This window comes from Bombina bombina, chromosome 7 (assembly GCF_027579735.1).
Source record: "Bombina bombina isolate aBomBom1 chromosome 7, aBomBom1.pri, whole genome shotgun sequence".
Lineage (NCBI taxonomy): Eukaryota > Metazoa > Chordata > Amphibia > Anura > Bombinatoridae > Bombina > Bombina bombina.
In genome coordinates this window covers 196994687-197013968 of record NC_069505.1, presented here as the reverse complement: position 1 = coordinate 197013968, position 19282 = coordinate 196994687, and the positions used below count along the sequence as shown (strand labels likewise).

The 19282-nt window shown below is 44.4% G+C and overlaps 1 protein-coding gene across 3 annotated transcripts; it reads right to left on the bottom strand.

Moving 5' to 3' along the window:
• Positions 1-262: 262 nt before the first annotated feature.
• On the bottom strand, positions 263-18590 carry LMO2 (LIM domain only 2). Of its 3 annotated transcripts, none has more exons than XM_053720541.1 (4): positions 18405-18559; positions 12338-12377; positions 2869-3084; positions 263-1116 (listed from the first exon to the last, which is right to left on the bottom strand). In XM_053720541.1, exons 2-4 carry the CDS (start codon positions 12367-12369, stop codon positions 897-899), a joined length of 468 nt encoding a protein of 155 aa, XP_053576516.1. In that variant the 5' UTR covers positions 12370-12377; positions 18405-18559; the 3' UTR covers positions 263-896. The 3 variants fall into 3 exon arrangements, with proteins under 3 accessions (XP_053576516.1, XP_053576515.1, XP_053576514.1); XM_053720540.1 differs by having other exon boundaries at positions 12276-12377; positions 18405-18421; XM_053720539.1 differs by lacking the exon at positions 12338-12377 and having other exon boundaries at positions 18405-18590.
• Positions 18591-19282: the final 692 nt, after the last annotated feature.

The following is a 19282-nucleotide window of genomic DNA, read 5'->3' as shown; positions in this document are numbered from 1 at the left end:
ACCCTTCTCCCTCCCCTTGCTTTACACAGAGCCTTCCCCTTTCCTTGCTTTACACAGAGTCTCGCCCTTCTCCCTCCCCTTGCTTTACACAGAGCCTTCCCCTTCTCCTTGCTTTACAAAGGGCAGAAGCATAAATAACACACTAGCTTATACATTAACAGCGGCTGGCACCTATAAGTACTGGGCTGGGGGTAAGGTACTAAAGTGGAGGACATAGCACCACCTTGGTGTTTGACATACTCATCCTTATGTGCAGCTGGAATATTATCCAATGATCTCTTTATTAAGAGCAGATAGGTTCCTGATACAAACAATATGCTGTTTTTTGCATAGATTTGCAACTACTGAATAGTGAGCAAGTTGTGTTGTATATACACTGTACAAAAGTTTACACTACTGCTGCAAGGCTAGGACATAACCAAACAAGTCATGTGTTTATGGAATTTAAACCACTTAGTTGTTTTATCCTGTTGATGATGTGTCTTTATATTTCAAGAATGAGTTGGTATGTGCCCCCTGGTATCCTGTAGAGCCACAGAGATATATTACATCACACTGATCTGAAAGCTATACAGTATTATCTCAATATACTTTAGTATTGTAGCAAGGAGAGCTCTGGGAAAAAAAGTCCAGGCAACGTTACTTGGTTATATGTATCCATTTGTAGTAATTTAGTGTTATGGCCAGACATTTGGTCCTATTCACGGCTGCAGTCCAGTTGATGTTATTGTGTAGTATATTTTATTTTGTCTGGCATCGGCCCAGTTTGGGATGTAGATAGTTTATGAGCAGTAGACAATGTTCCTTAACAAAAATACAACCACAGGCTGTCATTGTCCCATAAGTCAAAATCCCAGTATCCACAGCCATCAGAAGATTGGTAAAGACCCACAGTGCTACATCATCCCATTAATTTTGGTCCACTCAAAAATGTCCTGCTCACACACAATGTCCGAATTTATAAGCAGGTACCTGTCCCCCACACAGAAGTGTTTCTGGCAGGCGGCGCACTTGAAGCACTCTAGATGGTACACTTTGTCCTTCACCCGCATGGTCATCTCGTATGCTCTGATCCGCTTATCACAAGAAGCACAGAGGCCATCCTGGCCAAAAAGCCTGAGGAGCAAAACCCAAGAATAAATTACAATCCACAATGGGGAGGTTCTGTTCATGAGACAAGTTAATTTATATATTACTGGGAAACTGATAGCTGAGATATGCTGACTAATGTGAGTTTTTTTGGGATTTGAGGTTTTGTCAGGGTTTCCCGGCTTGAGGTTTTGTCAGGGTTCCAGGCTGAATTAATTTGTTGTCTGCATAATAACACATTTTGTACAGGACATATATTGCTGTAGTTATAGAGCCCTCGTTCATCATTTGCTTTGTGGAATATGCTTTATAAAATAAAAGGCATAAAAGCGACAGGTTATAACTATTGACTTGGCAGCTTCTACAATGAACCCACAAGCTAAGCAAATGTACTGGGCTTTATTAACAGGGGTCAGTACAGGAAAGGGATATTATCTACAGGATTGCAGAGACACCTTTGTTCAGACCTTGCTCTGACCCTTGTGTAAAGTGTCCACAAAGATAAAACTACTGTTCAGTCTAGAAGAGAACAGACAAAAGAATATCAGCACCATGGTGCTGTCCACACGTCACTTTAGTACTGGCAGAAAATGTATTGGAGCACATCAGTCTGTATCCTATGTCGTCCTCTTGCCACAATCTAACGTTTTCAGAAGTCTCACTAGGAAGTGACAAGTGACCCTCAACACTATAGGTCTGTATGCTGGGGAGAGACTAGGACTATTTAACTCTCTATATGGTTTTTAGGGAAACTGATATATGTGTGAAACCGTTTACTGCCAATGTGTGATTGGAAAAGTTGTATTCACTTACATCATAATAAATTAAATATGGGCTGTATAATAATAGGTTGTATTTAGTTGCTCTTCAGTAAAAGAACAGAAATCTCCTGATATGTGTAGAGGAACATTTATTTCTGAGTTTAGCCTATAGACAGACAGAGCTGTGGAACATGTGGAATTTGCCAACGTGATTTCTAGAGATGCCAGATGCCAAAAAATTGGGGTAAGCAGTAGAGCATGTGATGTACTCTAACCTCTTCCTTGTATGGAAATGCAATAAAGCCAGTGGTTTGGTAATACTACACCATTAAGGCTGTTTTTTCTCCCCTGTGCTTTTTCCCAGGGAGGTGTCGAGTTAGGACGACTATATTTATGTAACCTCATCTGGAAATGTCATTTATCATACCTCCCAACATTTGTGGCTGGGTATTTGGGACTTATGAGGTTGTTGGGGGCCCGTCACCATTTTGTGGGTGGCACTGTGTTGAGAGGAGTGGGATAATGGGTGGTTAGTGGGTGGAATTATGTGTGTGTCTGGGTGGTCAAGGGGTGTGTCTGGGTAGTTTATAGGTGTGCCTGGGAGGTCAATTGGTGTGTGCCTGGGTAATATGTGGCATGTCTGGGTGCTTCATGTGTGGGGCTAAGGTAAATTCTGCAAATAGGGACAGCAGGACAGAGCTTAGAATCAGGGACTGTCCTTCTCGAATAGGGACAGTTTGTCATTAGTCATCTGATCCTCAAGTACCCAGAGCCTATGGCCTATTATAAGTAAAACACACACTGTATAGAAGAAAAACACTTCAGGCAATGTAAATGTGAGGACCACAATACAAAAGTGCTTGATAAGTAGCCTAACCTCCCTGCTCATGAGACAAGCATAAGGCTGATATTGCAGCCAGCTTGGTCTGCTCTTTAGAAGCCAAAGGGTTAATATGGCTGAATAAAAGATAAGTGGCTAGTTTGCAGAGCCAGAATATCCCAGGTGCCCACAAATTACCTGAGGTAGTCTCTCCGGCACAGCTTGCGCCCCAGCTTGTAGTAGAGCCTCCTTCCAACCTCCCCCAGACGGCAGCCACAAAGGTCACAGCTCAAACAGTCCTCATGCCAGTACTGGTCTATAGCCTTTAGAAAGTAGCGGTCACCAATGCTCTGCTGGCAGCCCCCACATGTAAGCAGTGCAGGTGGAATCTGCAGGACCTCGTCCACCGGCTCTCTGGGGAAAACAGGGGATCTGCTTAGGTTGTGAACAGCAAAAAGGCAAGAGTAAACTAACCTCAGGGCCCCCACTAGTATATACATATTATTAGCCTGGTTAGCTATAAATAACACACTGTAACTTGTGTTCCCTGACTCATGTGATAACCGCTATACACTACTAGAACTAGTGTTCCCTTACTCATGTGATAACCACTATACACTACTGGAACTTGTGTTCCCTGACTCATGTGATAACCGCTATACACTGCTAGAACTTGTGTTCCCTGACTCATGTGATAACCGCTATACACTACTAGAACTAGTGTTCCCTTACTCATGTGATAACCACTATACACTACTGGAACTTGTGTTCCCTGACTCATGTGATAACCGCTATACACTGCTAGAACTTGTGTTCCCTGACTCATGTGATAACCGCTATACACTACTAGAACTAGTGTTCCCTTACTCATGTGATAACCACTATACACTACTGGAACTTGTGTTCCCTCACTCATGTGATAACCGCTATATACTACTGGAACTTGTGTTCCTTGACTCATGTGATAACCGCTATACACTACTGGAACTTGTGTTCCCTGACTCATGTGATAACCGCTATACACTACTGGAACTAGTGTTCCCTGACTCATGTGATAACCGCTATACACTGCTAGAACTTGTGTTCCCTGACTCATGTGATAACCGCTATACACTACTGGAACTAGTGTTCCCTGACTCATGTGATAACCGCTATACACTGCTAGAACTTGTGTTCCCTGACTCATGTGATAACCGCTATACACTACTAGAACTAGTGTTCCCTTACTCATGTGATAACCACTATACACTACTGGAACTTGTGTTCCCTCACTCATGTGATAACCGCTATATACTACTGGAACTTGTGTTCCTTGACTCATGTGATAACCGCTATACACTACTGGAACTTGTGTTCCCTGACTCATGTGATAACCGCTATACACTACTGGAACTAGTGTTGCCTGACTCATGTGATAACCGCTATACACTACTAGAACTTGTGTTCCCTGATCTTAACTGCAGTTACACATGTGCTGTTCCCTGGCATAGGGTGCACACCTCTATTGTCTGCATGTTCTGATCTGCGGTTATACATGTGCTGTTCCCTGGCATAGGGTGCACACCTCTATTGTCTGCATGATCTGATCTGTGGTTACACACGTCCTGTTCCCTGGCACAGAGTAATGCAAGAAGCACAAACTTTTTTTTATTTCATTCAATTCACTGGAAAACATGTTTGTTATCACAGCTTGGTGGTGCGTGTATTTTTATTTTATTTTTAACCAAATGAATGAAGGAAATAAGCCTATCTGACCACTTATACAAACCTTGTGAAATACTGAGGTTTGTGTATTTCTAACAGGAGCCCAGTTCATTCCCCGCTGCTCTGGATATGTACCAGGATTGCAGAAAATGCATAAAACATAACATTTAGTTGATTCTAGCAATGCTGCGCTATGTATATATACATTATATATATATATATATATATATATATATATATATATATATATATATATATATATATAAAAAATTATATATGTGTGTATATCTATATTTGCTTGTGTGTATATAGTAACATACTAACATAGTAGATGAGGTTGAAAACAAGACAGAAGTCAATCAAGTTCAACCTCTTAGTATACTTACAAAAGAGCTCAATTTGAGCTTAAATTAATCCCATTTAAAAAGGTGATCCATTTAACACAAGCAATTATATCCTTGACTTCTGTTTCTAGATAGAAATGTATCTAAACTATTTTTAAATGTATCTAAGGTATTGGCATTTACTACCTCCTTTGGTAATGAGTTCCACAATTTTATTACTCTTACAGTGAAAAAATGTTTACGTTGCAGGAAATTAAATCTTCTTTCCTACAGCCTTAAATTCTGACCTCTTGTCACAAACAATTTTCTTGGAATATACAGAGTTTCTGCCATCTCTGTATATGGGCCTTGAATATATTTATATAAAGTAACCATGTCACCTCTCGAGTGCCTTTTTCTCTAGAGAAAACAGACCCAGTTTGGCTAACCTCTCCTCAAAGCTTAAATGATCCATTTCCCTTATTAATTTTGTGGCCCTTCTCTTAACTGCAATGTATTTTTTTTTAGATTGGTGCCCAGAACTGCACTTCATACTCAAGGTGAGGTCTTACCAGGGATTTATATAGTGACATAATTATGCTTTCCTCCCTTGCATCAATGACTCTTTTAATACACTCTTGTATCTTATTAGCCTTAGAAGCCACTGCCCTGCATTGTGCAACCATCTTTAGATTGTTATCTATTACTACTCCCAAATCCCTTTCCTCCTCTGTTTTGCTAAGCCTTGTTCCATTTAAATAATGAATTGCTTATTTTTACTTCCAAAATGTAGAACTTTGCATTTTCCAGTGTTAAATCTCATTTGCCATTTACCTGCCCATTCTTCTAATTTTTGCAGATCGCCTTGTAAAGCATGTTCATCCTACACTGACCTAATGATCTTATACAACATTGTATCATCTGTAAAAATAGAGATGTTGCTATTTATTTCTTGCTCCAAGTCATTAATAAAAATATTAAAATAACAGGGCCCAGTACTAATCCCTGGGGGACTCCACTGATTACCTTTGTACAATCTGAGTATTGTCTGTTTACTACTACTTGTTGCTCCATGTCTTTTATCCAGTTATTTATCCATGAGCTAACATTTTCAGCTATTCCCAGTCCCTTCATTTTGTACATTAATCTCTCATGTGGCACTGTATCAAACTCCTTTGCAAAATCCAAGTATATAACATCAACTTATTCCCCCTTTATCTATATTTTTACCTCATAGAATCTAATTAGATTAGTTTGACATTATTTATTTCTCATAAAACCATGCTGATTTGAACTCACAATATTGTTTAAACAAATATACTCATCAATATAATCCCTTCAAGTATCTTCCCCACTATTGATGTAAGACTGGTCTATAGCTTCCTGGATCAGTCCTGCTTCCCTTTTTAAAGAGTGGCACCACATCAGCTTTATGCCAGTCCTGGGGTACTATGCCTGAGGATAATGAGTCTTGAAAAATTAGAGTAGAGGTTTGGCTAATACAGTGCTAAGTTCAAGTAAAACTCTTGGGTGTATTCCATCTAGGCCTGGAGTTTTATTTACTTTAACATTATCCTGATATCCTCTAGAGTACGTCCTAGTTTGTTTCAAAGTATCTCCCATTGGTTCCTCCTATGTATACTGAAGAAAACAACTGGTTTAGTACCTCTGCATTCTTCCTGTCACTGTTAATCCTGCTACCCTTCACACATTTTAATGTACCTATATTTTCCTTCTTAGATTTTTTGACATTTGTGTACTTTAAAAAGCCTTTAGGGTTTGATTTAGAATCCTTTGCAATTAATCTTTCATTTTTAATTTTTGACTAATTTGATTGCTTTTTTGCATACTTTGTTACATTCCTTATATATTTGGTATGTCGAGTCTGTACTATTTTCTTTGAATAATTTTTTTAATGCTCTATTGTTTTTCCTAATTTCTCTTAAAAAATGTTTATTTAGCCACATTGGCTTGGATTTATTTATTTTACTTTTTTTTTTTAACTATGTGGTATGTGCTATGTGTATTTTAACAAAGTTTTAAATGTTATCCATTTATCCTCTGTATTTTTATTAGTGAATACATTGTCCCAATTTATGTTATTTAACTATTTCCCTAAATCATTGAATTTTGCTTTTTTGGGGCCAGATTACGAGTGGATCGATAACAGTAAGTGATAAGGTGGGTTTTTTTGCGGGTGTTCGTCGAGTTTACCGCCGGTATTACAAGTTGAAAGTAAACGCTAGGGTAGTGCTTTCTGATTGGTAGCTACTTTTAGCCACCAATCAGCAAGCACTACCCAGGTTCTGAACCAAAAATGGGACTGCTCCTAAGCTTACATTCCTGCTTATTCAAATAAAGATACCAAGAGAACAAAGAAAAATTGATAATAGGAGTAAATTAGAAAGTTGATTAAAATTGCTGCTCTATCTGAATCATGAAATTAAAAAATTCGGTTTCATATCCCTTTAATTGTGACAAGAAGTTATCCTTGAACATTTAAAAATCTATTTCCCTTAACTTTATTATTAGTTTCATTTGGCCAGTTCTGTCGGTGTAGTTAAAATGTCCCATACTTACAGCACTGGTATTATTAGCAGTCTTTCCTATTTGCATTAGTAGTTGAGTTTCCTCCAAGTCACTAATGTTGCAGGGCTTTTTACTAGTAATATTTTTTTAGGATTCTCTTCCCCCACTCTTTATTTCAACCCACAGAGTCTCTGCATTATCACCTGTATCATCATAAATATATTTCCTTATTGCAGGTTTAAGGTCAGGTGTATGTATGTTACAAGCTGGATTCTGTAATGAGATAAAGTGTACTGCCCCGTCACAGGATGCTACAAGATGGCGGCGCCCAGTAGAAAATGCAGAGCGTTACCAGTTGGATTTTGTAATGAGAGCTGCAGGTACAGGTGAGTAGCAACCGCTACTTTAGAATAGAATGTTTCATGCAAATAGATTTCCTTGAGCAAGTTCCATTAAAGGGGCATGTATTATATAGAACATACAGTTCTAAACAACTTCCCAATTTATTTATATTGTCAAATGTACTTCATTCTCTTGTTATCCTTTGTTGGAGGAGCAGCAGTGCACTACTGGTACAAAGTCTTTATCCAGACTGCTGGGACCAGAAAAGGTTTGGATTTCAGAATATTTGTATACAGGTAGCCCTAGTTTTGTGTCATTTCGTAATAGCGCCTGCTGCTAGTGATCACGTTACCACTAAAGAGGAAGTTGTTTCACTGGCTCCTTTGCTGAAAACAAAAGATTTACAGAAACGTTTTTGCCACCTGCATTAATAGTACAGCACATGTATTACTGTGCACAGCTCATGTGATACTGTGTACAACACTGTAATACTGTGTATAGCCCATGTGATACTGTGTACAGCACATGTAATACTGTGTACAGCAACTGTGATACTGTGTACAGCAACTGTGATACTGTGTACAGCAACTGTGATACTGTGTACAGCAATGTGATACTGTGTACAGCAACGTGATACTGTGTACAGCAATGTGATACTGTGTACAGCAACGTGATACTGTGTACAACACTGTAATACTGTGTATAGCCCATGTGATACTGTGTACTGTACAGCACATGTGATACTGTGTACAGCAACGTGAGGCTGTGTATAGCACATGTGATACTGTGTACAGCAACGTGATACTGTGTACAGCACATGTGATACTGTGTACAGCACATGTGATACTGTGTACAGTAAGGTGATACTGTGTACAGCAACGTGATACTGTGTACAGCAACGTGATACTGTGTACAGCAACGTGATACTGTGTACAGCACATGTGATACTGTGTACAGCACATGTGATACTGTGTACAGTAAGGTGATACTGTGTACAGCACATGTGATACTGTGTACAACAACGTGATACTGTGTACAGCAACGTGATACCGTGTACAGCACATGTGATACTGTGTACAACACATGTGATACTGTGTACAGCACATGTGATACTGTGTACAGCACATGTGATACTGTGTACAGCAACGTGATACTGTGTACAGCAACGTGAAACTGTGTACAGCAACGTGAAACTGTGTACAGTAAGGTTATACTGTGTACAGCAACGTGATACTGTGTACAGTAAGGTGATACTGTTTACAGCACATGTGATACTGTGTACAGTAAGGTGATACAGTGTACAGTAAGGTGATACGGTGTACAGTAAGGTGATACTGTGTACAGTAAGGTGATACTGTGTACAGCAACGTGATACTGTGTACAGCACATGTGATACTGTGTACAGCAACGTGATACTGTGTACAGCAACGTGATACTGTGTACAGCAACGTGAAACTGTGTACAGCAACGTGAAACTGTGTACAGTAAGGTTATACTGTGTACAGCAACGTGATACTGTGTACAGTAAGGTGATACTGTTTACAGCACATGTGATACTGTGTACAGTAAGGTGATACAGTGTACAGTAAGGTGATACGGTGTACAGTAAGGTGATACTGTGTACAGTAAGGTGATACTGTGTACAGCAACGTGATACTGTGTACAGCACATGTGATACTGTGTACAGCAACGTGATACTGTGTACAGCAACGTGATACTGTGTACAGCAACGTGATACTGTGTACAGCACATGTGATACTGTGTACAGCACATGTGATACTGTGTACAGCACATGTGATACTGTGTACAGCACATGTGATACAGTATACTGCTCTATGTTGTATTTTTTCTTTTTTCACAGGGATTGGATTTTCTACTTTTTCACAGGATTTGTTTTTTGTTTTTTTGTTTTTTATATTTTTATGAAGCCTACTTTTAATGAAGATTTGACTTTCTGATATATGACATTTCTGCTTTGTTTTTTAGTTTGATTTTTCACTGTGGAACACTTTTTATTATTATCACAATATTGGATTTATATACATGCCTTTGGATTGACATTTGGATTACGAGGATATTCTAATCAGATTATTTATATTGTTTTTTTGGATTTCTGACACATATTTTTTTATTTTTATTTTTTTTGACATCTTCACATACAGGCCCATTTATCAAAGGGCTTGCGGACCTGATCCGACACTGCGGATCAGGTCCGCAAGACCTCGCTAAATGCGGAGAGCAATACGCTCTCCGCATTTAACATTGCACCAGCAGCTCTTGTGAGCTGCTGGTGCAACGCCGCCCCCTGCTGACTCGCGGCCAATCGGCCGCCAGCAGGGAGCTGTCAATCAACCCGATCGTATTCGATCGGGTTGATTTCCGGCGATTCCTGTCCGCCTGTTCAGAGCAGGCGGACAGGGTTATGGAGCAGCGGTCTTTAGACCGCTGATTCATAAGTTGTGTTTCTGGCGAGTCTGAAGACTCGCCAGAAACACGGCCCTTCAAGCTCCATACGGAGCTTGATAAATGGGCCTGATTAACTTTTTTCACCGGATTCGCGACCATATATCTTATTGTATTTTTCACAGGACTTTTTATCCATTATAAATTTCTATATTTTTATATATGTTTTCTACACATGCTTCTTATACATGTTTTTTATATATAATTTCCACCGCATATCTCATTGAGTTTTACTAGATATTGCACATAGCCACCCATTATTGTATTTTATTTATATTGCTTTATTGCTTGACTGTTTTTATTTTTCTATTTGTCCTTGCATCATTATTAATGCCATTGTTGGATTATTTATATTGTAGTTGTTTTTAATAAGTATCATGGATCCATATACTTTTATGCTTTTTTAAACCTGTGATTTTCTGCTGTTATTATATGTGATATTACATTTGTTAAATTGTACTTATTAGATCCCATTATTATACCACTGTAGGATTCCTAAAGGGTACTACATTTTTAGTCCAAACCTTGTAATTGGACCTAGCCTTGTATTAGGCGCTCCTAACACACACCCCTTCTCTCTGGTCTTTTTTGGGTATCTAGAGACCCAATTGTTATAGGAGCTTTGGTCTTGGTAGTTAGCGCCGTCGGACAGATTAAAACTGATACTGTGTACAGCACATGTGATACTGTGTACAGCACCGTGATACTGTGTACAGCAAGGTGATACTGTGTACAGTAAGGTGATACTGTGTACAGCACATGTGATACTGTGAACAGCAACGTGATACCGTGTACAGCACATGTGATACTGTGTACAGTAAGGTGATACTGTGTACAGTAAGGTGATACTGTGTACAGCAATGTGATACTGTGTACAGCAACGTGATACTGTGTACAGCACATGTGATACCGTGTACAGCACATGTGATACTGTGTACAGCACATGTGATACTGTGTACAGCACATGTGATACTGTGTACAGCACATGTGATACTGTGTACAGCACATGTGATATTGTGTACAGCTCATGTGATACTGTGTACAGGTCATGTGATACTGTGTACAGCTCATGTGATACTATGTACAGCACATGTGATACATTGTACAGCACATGTGATACTGTGTACAGCTCATGTGATACTGTGTACAGCACATGTGATATTGTGTACAGCTCATGTGATACTGTATACAGCTCATGTGATACTGTGTACAGCACATGTGATACTGTGTACAGCACATGTGATACTGTGTACAGCAACGTGATACCGTGTACAGCACATGTGATACTGTGTTCAGCACTCACTCATTTTTTTGTGAGCTAACGGTTTTCATTGTTCTCCAATCTAGCTTTACAGCACTCACACATTGGCTGCATCACTTCTGAAGTTTTAATATTTAATCTGAGCGCTCAGCTACGCGACCTGACGCCGCAAAGTGCTCAGAGATGAAAAGTCAGGACACATTGAGCGCGCACATCCGCATCTACACGCTGCGCCCCACTCCGCTTGCAGTGTGTCACAGCCTTTAAACGCCACCTAAAGTATCTCTAACATTCCGGATCTGTTTATACACAGGGGACATTGATTTACCTTATATAACTGGGTTCATTTTACACTGATTCTTTTGTTTACAGCTGTTCCTTCAGGCTATCTGTATTTGTACCCATAAAATGAGGCAGCTTGAATTGGGGATGAGACACTCAAGTCAAAATTAAACTCTCATGGTTCAGATAGTGCAGCAATTTTAAACAACTTTCCAATTTACTTCCATTAAAAAAATGTGCACAGTCTTTTTATATTTACACTTTTTGAGTCACCAGCTCCTCCTACTGAGCATGTGCAAGAATTCACAGAATATACGTATATGCATTTGTGATTGGCTAATGGCTGTCACATGATACAGGGGGAGTGGACATAGAAATAACTTTGAAATTTGTCAGAAAAAAATCTACTACTCATTTGAAGGTCATACTAAGTGCTATTGCATTGTCTTTTTATTGTGCATGTGTTAATTATGCAAATCTGCTGTATTTACAGGTCCTTTAACAACAATATCTTAAGTCATTTACACAATATTTACCTGTCATAATACACGCATAGGTTGTTTTATATCATTTATATACTGTTGTATACATAGTACCATCAGATAGATAGTACAGACTAGCACTTTAGAACACAAAAAAACAACTCCACAGATGCAGGTTGAAAATAATAATTCTGGAAGTCTGAATTTGGGGATTTGTACCTGTACTGGACGCAAGCTGCTGATTGGTGGCTACACATATATGCCTCTTGTCATTGGCTCACCTGATGTGCTTAGCTAGCTCCCGGTAGTGCATTGTTGCTCCTTCAACAAAGGATACCAAGAGAATGAAGCAAATTAGTAAATAGAAGTAAATTTTTGCTTAAATTGCATGTTGTAAAAAAAAATTTGGGTTTCATGTGCCTTTAACTAGCAGGTTGGCACAGACTCAAAATAATACATACCTGGGCAGTTAGATTAATCTTATAACTATGGGACTAAGTGATGTGGAACAGGAACAAGATCTAATCATTGTGTTTATTAAGGGACTTATGATAGAGCTCGGCACCGGATCATGTACACCAAGGGTGCTTGTTGCATAGAGCAGCTGTCCCGTAGAGGTGGTAAAGACAAACACCAGTATGACGCTGCCCCAGTACACTTCAGCAGGATAAGGGCAGATTAATAGGCTTTCTGGTTATTTGCTGATCTGTTTGTTTTGTGATTTGTAGCTCTTAACAGTCACATTTCCAGCTACTGACTGGGATACACAACATATTAACAGATTCACTGTCAGTATGGGCACCAGGGCATTGGTATGCCAGTTCTGCAGCCCCTTCTGGCAGCTGAGGGGTTATATATTCTACAGCTATCTATTCCCAATGTCCTTCAGTTTCACACAAAAACCAGCTGCCCATCCCGTAACACTGCAGAGGTTTTACCCCCAAAAAACCTTGTAAGGTTAGATCATTTGTTTAGTCATTTAGAGGCTTTAGCAAGTATCTGGCACACATGGCATGTAGGTAAATGATATGTAAATAACTGTGCACAAACCATCATACAGTAAATACAGACAGAAGGCTGCACAGCCTGTCACACACCCGTCTGTATCTGCAGGGACAACATGAGACAACTTCCTATAATTCACCACCCAGAGAGATGTGTCAGGTCCCAGAGTAACACAGGAAGTTGTCTAGTGCAGACATCAGATAACATTACACCCCAGCTCTGCAGGTCTGTGTGAGGGGCACATGAGCCTCAGCTCCCCCTACACAGTTATCTCCCCCAGCTCTGTACCCCTCAGTACTCTGCTCTCCCCCAGCACTGTACCCCTTAGTACTCTGCTCTCCCCTAGCACTGTACCCCTAAGTACGCTACTCTAACCCAGCACTGTACCCCTCAGTACTCTGCTCTCTCCCCCAGCACTGTACCCATCAGTACTCTGCTCTCCCCAGCACTGTACCCCTCAATACTTTGCTCAAACCCAGCTTTGTACCCCTCAGTACTCTGCTCTCCCCAGCACTGTACCCCTCAGTACTCTGATCTCTCCCCAGCACTGTACCCCTCAATACTTTGCTCAAACCCAGCTTTGTACCCCTCAGTACTCTGCTCTCCCCAGCACTGTACCCCTCAGTACTCTGATCTCTCCCCCATCACTGTACCCCTCAGTACTCTGCTCTCCCCAGCTCTGTACCCCTCAGTACTCCCTGCTCTCTCCCGCTGTACTCCTCAGTACTTTGCTCTCCCCAGCACTGTATCCCTCAGTACTCTGCTCAAACCCAGCAGCACTGTACCCCTCAGTACTCTGCTCCCTCCACCAGCACTGTACCCCTCAGTACTCTGCTCCCTCCACCAGCACTGTACCCCTCAGTACTCTGCTCTCTCCACCAGCACTGTACCCCTCAGTACTCTGCTCTCTCCACAACCACTTTACCTCTCAGTACTCTGCTCTCTCCACAACCACTGTACCCCTCAGTACTCTGCTCTCTCCCCCAGCACTGTGCCCCTTAGTACTTTGCTCTCTCCCCCCCAGCACTGTACCCCTCAGTACTCTGCTCTATCCCCCAGCACTGTACCCCTCAGTACTCTGCTCTCTCCCCTAGCACTGTACCCCTCCGTACTCTGCTCTCTCCCAGCTCTGTACCCCTCAGTACTCTGCTCTCTCCTGAGCTCTGTACCCTTGCTCTAACCCAGCTCTGTACCCCTAAGAACTCTGTTCTCTCCCCCAGCACTGTACCCTTCAGTACTCTGCTCAAACCCAGCTTTGTACCCTTCAGTACACTGCTCTAACTCAGCACTGTACCCCTCAGTACTCTGCTCTCTCCCCCAGCTCTGTACCCCTCAGTACTCTGCTCTCCCCCAGCACTGTACCCCTTAGTACTCTGCCCTCCCCCAGCACTGTACCCCTAAGTACACTACTCTAACCCAGCACTGTACCCCTAAGTACACTACTCTAACCCAGCACTGTACCCCTCAGTACTCTACTCTAACCCAGCACTGTACCCCTAAGTACACTACTCTAACCCAGCACTGTACCCCTCAGTACTCTGCTCTCTCCCCCAGCACTGTACCCCTCAGTACTCTGCTTTCCCCAGCACTGTACCCCTCAGTACTCTGCTCAAACCCAGCTTTGTACCCCTCAGTACACTGCTGTAACCCAGCACTGTACCCCTCAGTACTCTGCTCTCCCCAACACTGTACCCCTCAGTACTCTGCTCTCCCCAGCTCTTTACCCCTCAGTACTCCCTGCTCTCTTCCCCAGCGCTATAACCCTCAGTACTCTGCTCTCCCGCAGCACTCTACCCCTCAGTACTCTGCTCTCCCCAGCACTGTACCCCTCAGTACTCTGCTCTCTCCACCAGCACTGTACCCCTCAGTACTCTGCTCTCTCCACCAGCACTGTACCCCTCAGTACTCTGCTCTCTCCACCAGCACTGTACCCCTCAGTACTCTGCTCTCTCCCCCAGCACTGTACCCCTCAGTACTCTGCTCTCTCCACCAGCACTGTACCCCTCAGTACTCTGCTCTCTCCACCAGCACTGTACCCCTCAGTACTCTGCTCTCTCCACCAGCACTGTACTCCTCAGTACTCTGCTCTCTCCACCAGCACTGTACCCCTCAGTACTCTGCTCTCTCCCCCAGCGCTGTACCTCTCAGTACTCTGCTCTATCCCCCAGCACTGTCCCCCTCAGTACTCTGCTCTATCCCCCAGCACTGTCCCCCTCAGTACTCTGCTCTCTCCCCTAGCACTGTACCCCTCAGTACTCTGCTCTCTCCCAGCGCTTTACCCCTCAGTACTCTGCTCTCTCCTGAGCTCTGTACCCCTGCTCTAACCCAGCTCTGTAACCCTCAGAACTCTGTTCTCTCCCCCAGCACTGTACCCCTCAGTACTCTGCTCTCCCCAGCACTGTACCCATCAATACTCTGCTCAAACCCAGCTTTGTACCCCTCAGTACACTGCTCTAACCCAGCACTGTACCCCTCAGTAATCTACTCTAACCCAGCACTGTGCCCCTCAGTACTCTGCTCTCCCCCAGCACTGTACCTCTCAGTACTCTGCTCTCCCCAGCACTGTACCCCTCAGTATTCTGCTCTCCCCAGCTCTGTACCCCTCAGTACTCCCTGCTCTCTTCCCCAGCGCTGTACCCATCAGTACTTTGCTCTCTGCCGCAGCACTCTACCCCTCATTACGCTGCTCTCCCCAGCAATGTACCCCTCTGCTCTCTCCACAACCACTGTACCATTCGATACTCTGCTCTCTCCTTCAGCGCTGTACCCCTCAGTACTCTGCTCTCTCCGCCAGTACTGTGCCCCTTAGTACTTTGCTCTCTCCCCCCAGCACTGTACCCCTCAGTACTCTGCTCTCTCCCCCAGCACTGTACCCCTCAGTACTCTGCTCTCTCCCCCAGCACTGTACCCCTCAGTACTCTGCTCTCTCCCCCAGCACTGTACCCCTCAGTACTCTGCTCTCTCCCTCAGCACTGTACCCCTCAGTACTCCCTGCTCTCTTCCCTAGCACTGTACCCCTCAGTACTCTGCTCTCCCCAACGCTGTACCCCTCAGTGCTCTGCTCTCTCCCTCAGCACTGTACCTCTCAGTACTCTGCTCTCCCCAGCACTGTACCCCTCAGTATTCTGCACTCCCCAGCTCTGTACCCCTCAGTACTCCCTGCTCTCTTCCCCAGCGCTGTACCCATCAGTACTTTGCTCTCTGCCGCAGCACTCTACCCCTCATTACTCTGCTCTACCCAGCAATGTACCCCTCTGCTCTCTCCACAACCACTGTACCATTCGATACTCTGCTCTCTCCTTCAGCGCTGTACCCCTCAGTACTCTGCTCTCTCCGCCAGTACTGTGCCCCTTAGTACTTTGCTCTCTCCCCCCAGCACTGTACCCCTCAGTACTCTGCTCTCTCCCCCAGCACTGTACCCCTCAGTACTCTGCTCTCTCCCCCAGCACTGTACCCCTCAGTACTCTGCTCTCTCCCCCAGCACTGTACCCCTCAGTACTCTGCTCTCTCCCTCAGCACTGTACCCCTCAGTACTCCCTGCTCTCTTCCCTAGCACTGTACCCCTCAGTACTCTGCTCTCCCCCAGCACTGTAACCCTCAGTACTCTGCTCTCTCCCCAGCGCTGTACCCCTCAGTACTCTGCTCTCTCCCCGAGCACTGTGCCCCTTAGTACTTTGCTCTCTCCCCCCAACACTGTACCCTCAGTACTCTGCTCTCTCCCCCAGCACTGTACCCCTCAGTACTCTGCTCTCTCCCCCAGCACTGTAACCCTCAGTACTCTGCTCTCTCCCCCAGCACTGTAACCCTCAGTACTCTGCTCTCTCCCTCAGCACTGTACCCCTCAGTACTCCCTGCTCTCTTCAGTAGCACTGCACCCCTCAGTACTCTGCTCTCCCCAGCGCTGTACCCCTCAGTACTTTGCTCTCTCCCTCAGCACTGTACCCCTCAGTACTCCCTGCTCTCTTCCCTAGCACTGTACCCCTCAGTACTCTGCTCTCCCCAGCGCTGTACCCCTCAGTACTCTGCTCTCTTCCGCAGCACTGTACCCCTAGGAACTCTGCTCTCCCCAGCACTGTACCCCTCATTACTCTGCTCTCTCCACCAGCATTGTACCCCTCAGTACTCTGCTCTATCCCCCAGCACTGTGCCCCTTAGTACTCTGCTCTCTGCCCCCAAGCACTGTACCCCTAAGTACTCTGCTCTCTCCCCCAGCACTGTAACCCTCAGTACGCTGCTCTCCCCAGCATTGTACCCCTTAGTACTTTGCTCTAACCTAGCGCTGTACCCCTCAGTACTATGCTCTCTCCCCCAGTACTGTACCCCTCAGTACTCTGCTCTCTCCCCCAGCACTGTACCCCTTAGTACTCTGCTCTAACCCAGCACTGTACCCCTCAGTACTCTGCTCTCTCCCCCAGCACTGTACCCCTCAGTACTCTGCTCTCTCCACCAGCACTGTTCCCCTCAGTACTTTGCCCACTATGAGTGAACTACTAAGATCTGCACTAGCTGATACCTTTTCCCCAGTCCCTACTCACGTATAACTCCCTAACTAGGTACAGCACCTCCTTTTCATGTCAGCTACTGTATTGTCCCTTTTGCCCACATGTTTCTTGTCACATTGTGCTGTATATGTCTGAGCCCTAACTATAGCTAGTCACCGCCCTTAAAGCATCATATCTCCTTCTGCCTGCCTCATTGTCTCCCCTTACCTCTGCCTCTCACCCCGTCTCACAGGCAGACCTTTCACCCCGTCTAACAGGACCCCCTGTTTTACAGGCAGACCTCTCACTCTCTGTCTCACAGGCAGACCTCTCACCCCCTGTCTCACAGGCAGACCTCTCACCCCCTGTCTCACAGGCAGACCTCTCACCCCCTGTCTCACAGGCAGACCTCTCACCCCCTGTCTCACAGGCAGAAATCTCACCTCCCTGCCTCACAGGCAGAAATCTCACCTCCCTGTCTCACAGGCAGAAATCTCACCCCCTGTCTCACAGTCAGACCTCTCATCCCCCTGTCTCACTGGAAGACCTCTCTCACCCCCCTGTCTCACTGGAAGACCTCTCTCACCTCCCTGACTCACAGGCAGACCTCTCACCCCCTGTCTCACTGGAAGACCTCTCTCACCTCCCTGTCTCACTGGAAGACCTCTCTCACCTCCCTGACTCACAGGCAGACCTCTCACCCCGTCTCACTGGAAGACCTCTCTCACCTCCCTGTCTCACACGCAGACCTCTGCTTCTGCCCCTTGTCTGTGTAACCTGCACTCTCACCTGGGTGCCCCCATGACTTAGCCATCACACATATATGTCTCTCCCCCTCACGCTCCCCCCAGGTAATACTCACTCAGCAGGGTCCAAGCTCTTCCTCTCAATGGCTGTAGACATTTGCAGCTCCTTTGTGTCCTCCTCGTGTCCCCTGTGTCCGTCAGTTACCAGAGCCCCCCCTGCTCCCTGCGTTCCCCTCCATTACTGAGCAGAGCCTGTGTCACTGTCACTTATATAGACCACACTGTTCCTAGCTCTGCCCCTCTCTCTCTGCTTTCATTTCCTTTTTCCTGATCACTATTCAAATACAATGGAAGGAAATCACACTTAAAGGGACTGTCACTCCCCCCTGCAGGGCACTGGGATTACAACAATCTCATTAACTCTTGCACTGCAAATTCTGAGCAATAAGTGCCTCCATAAGCCCAGGGGTTAAACATCTGCCATCAGTGAGTAGAGACAATGTGAGAGGAGAATAAACTTGTTAGTATGATCAGTCAGATGTCACAAAATAAATATCTAACCTCACTCTCAAGCAGGTCTGCTCGCCACAAGGGCTTACACTCTCATTTTTACTGGATTGTAATCTGAATTCATCAGCACATCCTATATAATAAAAGACAAGAGTTTGTCTGAAGCCGTCATGCGCAGTTCAGACAAACTCTTGCTGATCGCACGCGCACCCACCCGGCAGCAGCGCGAGGACCCGGCAGCTCAGCTGAAACACAGAGGCGCGCGAGGACCCGGCAGCTCAGCTGAAACACAGAGGCGCGCGAGGACCCGGCAGCTCAGCTGAAACACAGAGGCGCGCGAGGACCCGGCAGCTCAGCTGAAACACAGAGGCGCGCGAGGACCCGGCAGCTCAGCTGAAGAGCTCTCTCTCTCTCTCTCTCTCTCTTACCACAAGAGCTTACTATCTAATGTACATATGTGCATACTCACAGTACTTGAAAAAAT

What these genes read in the sequence shown, in the direction of transcription:
- LMO2 (XM_053720539.1), bottom strand. Translation starts at nt 18,445, where the DNA reads ATGTCTACAGCCATTGAGAGGAAGAGCTTGGACCCTGCTGA. An exon ending in AAGAGCTTGGACCCTGCTGA is followed by an intron (nt 3,085 to 18,404) that starts GTGAGTATTACC and finishes TGTTTTCCCCAG; the next exon opens with AGAGCCGGTGGACGAGGTCC. An exon ending in TGCCGGAGAGACTACCTCAG is followed by an intron (nt 1,117 to 2,868) that starts GTAATTTGTGGG and finishes TTTGCTCCTCAG; the next exon opens with GCTTTTTGGCCAGGATGGCC.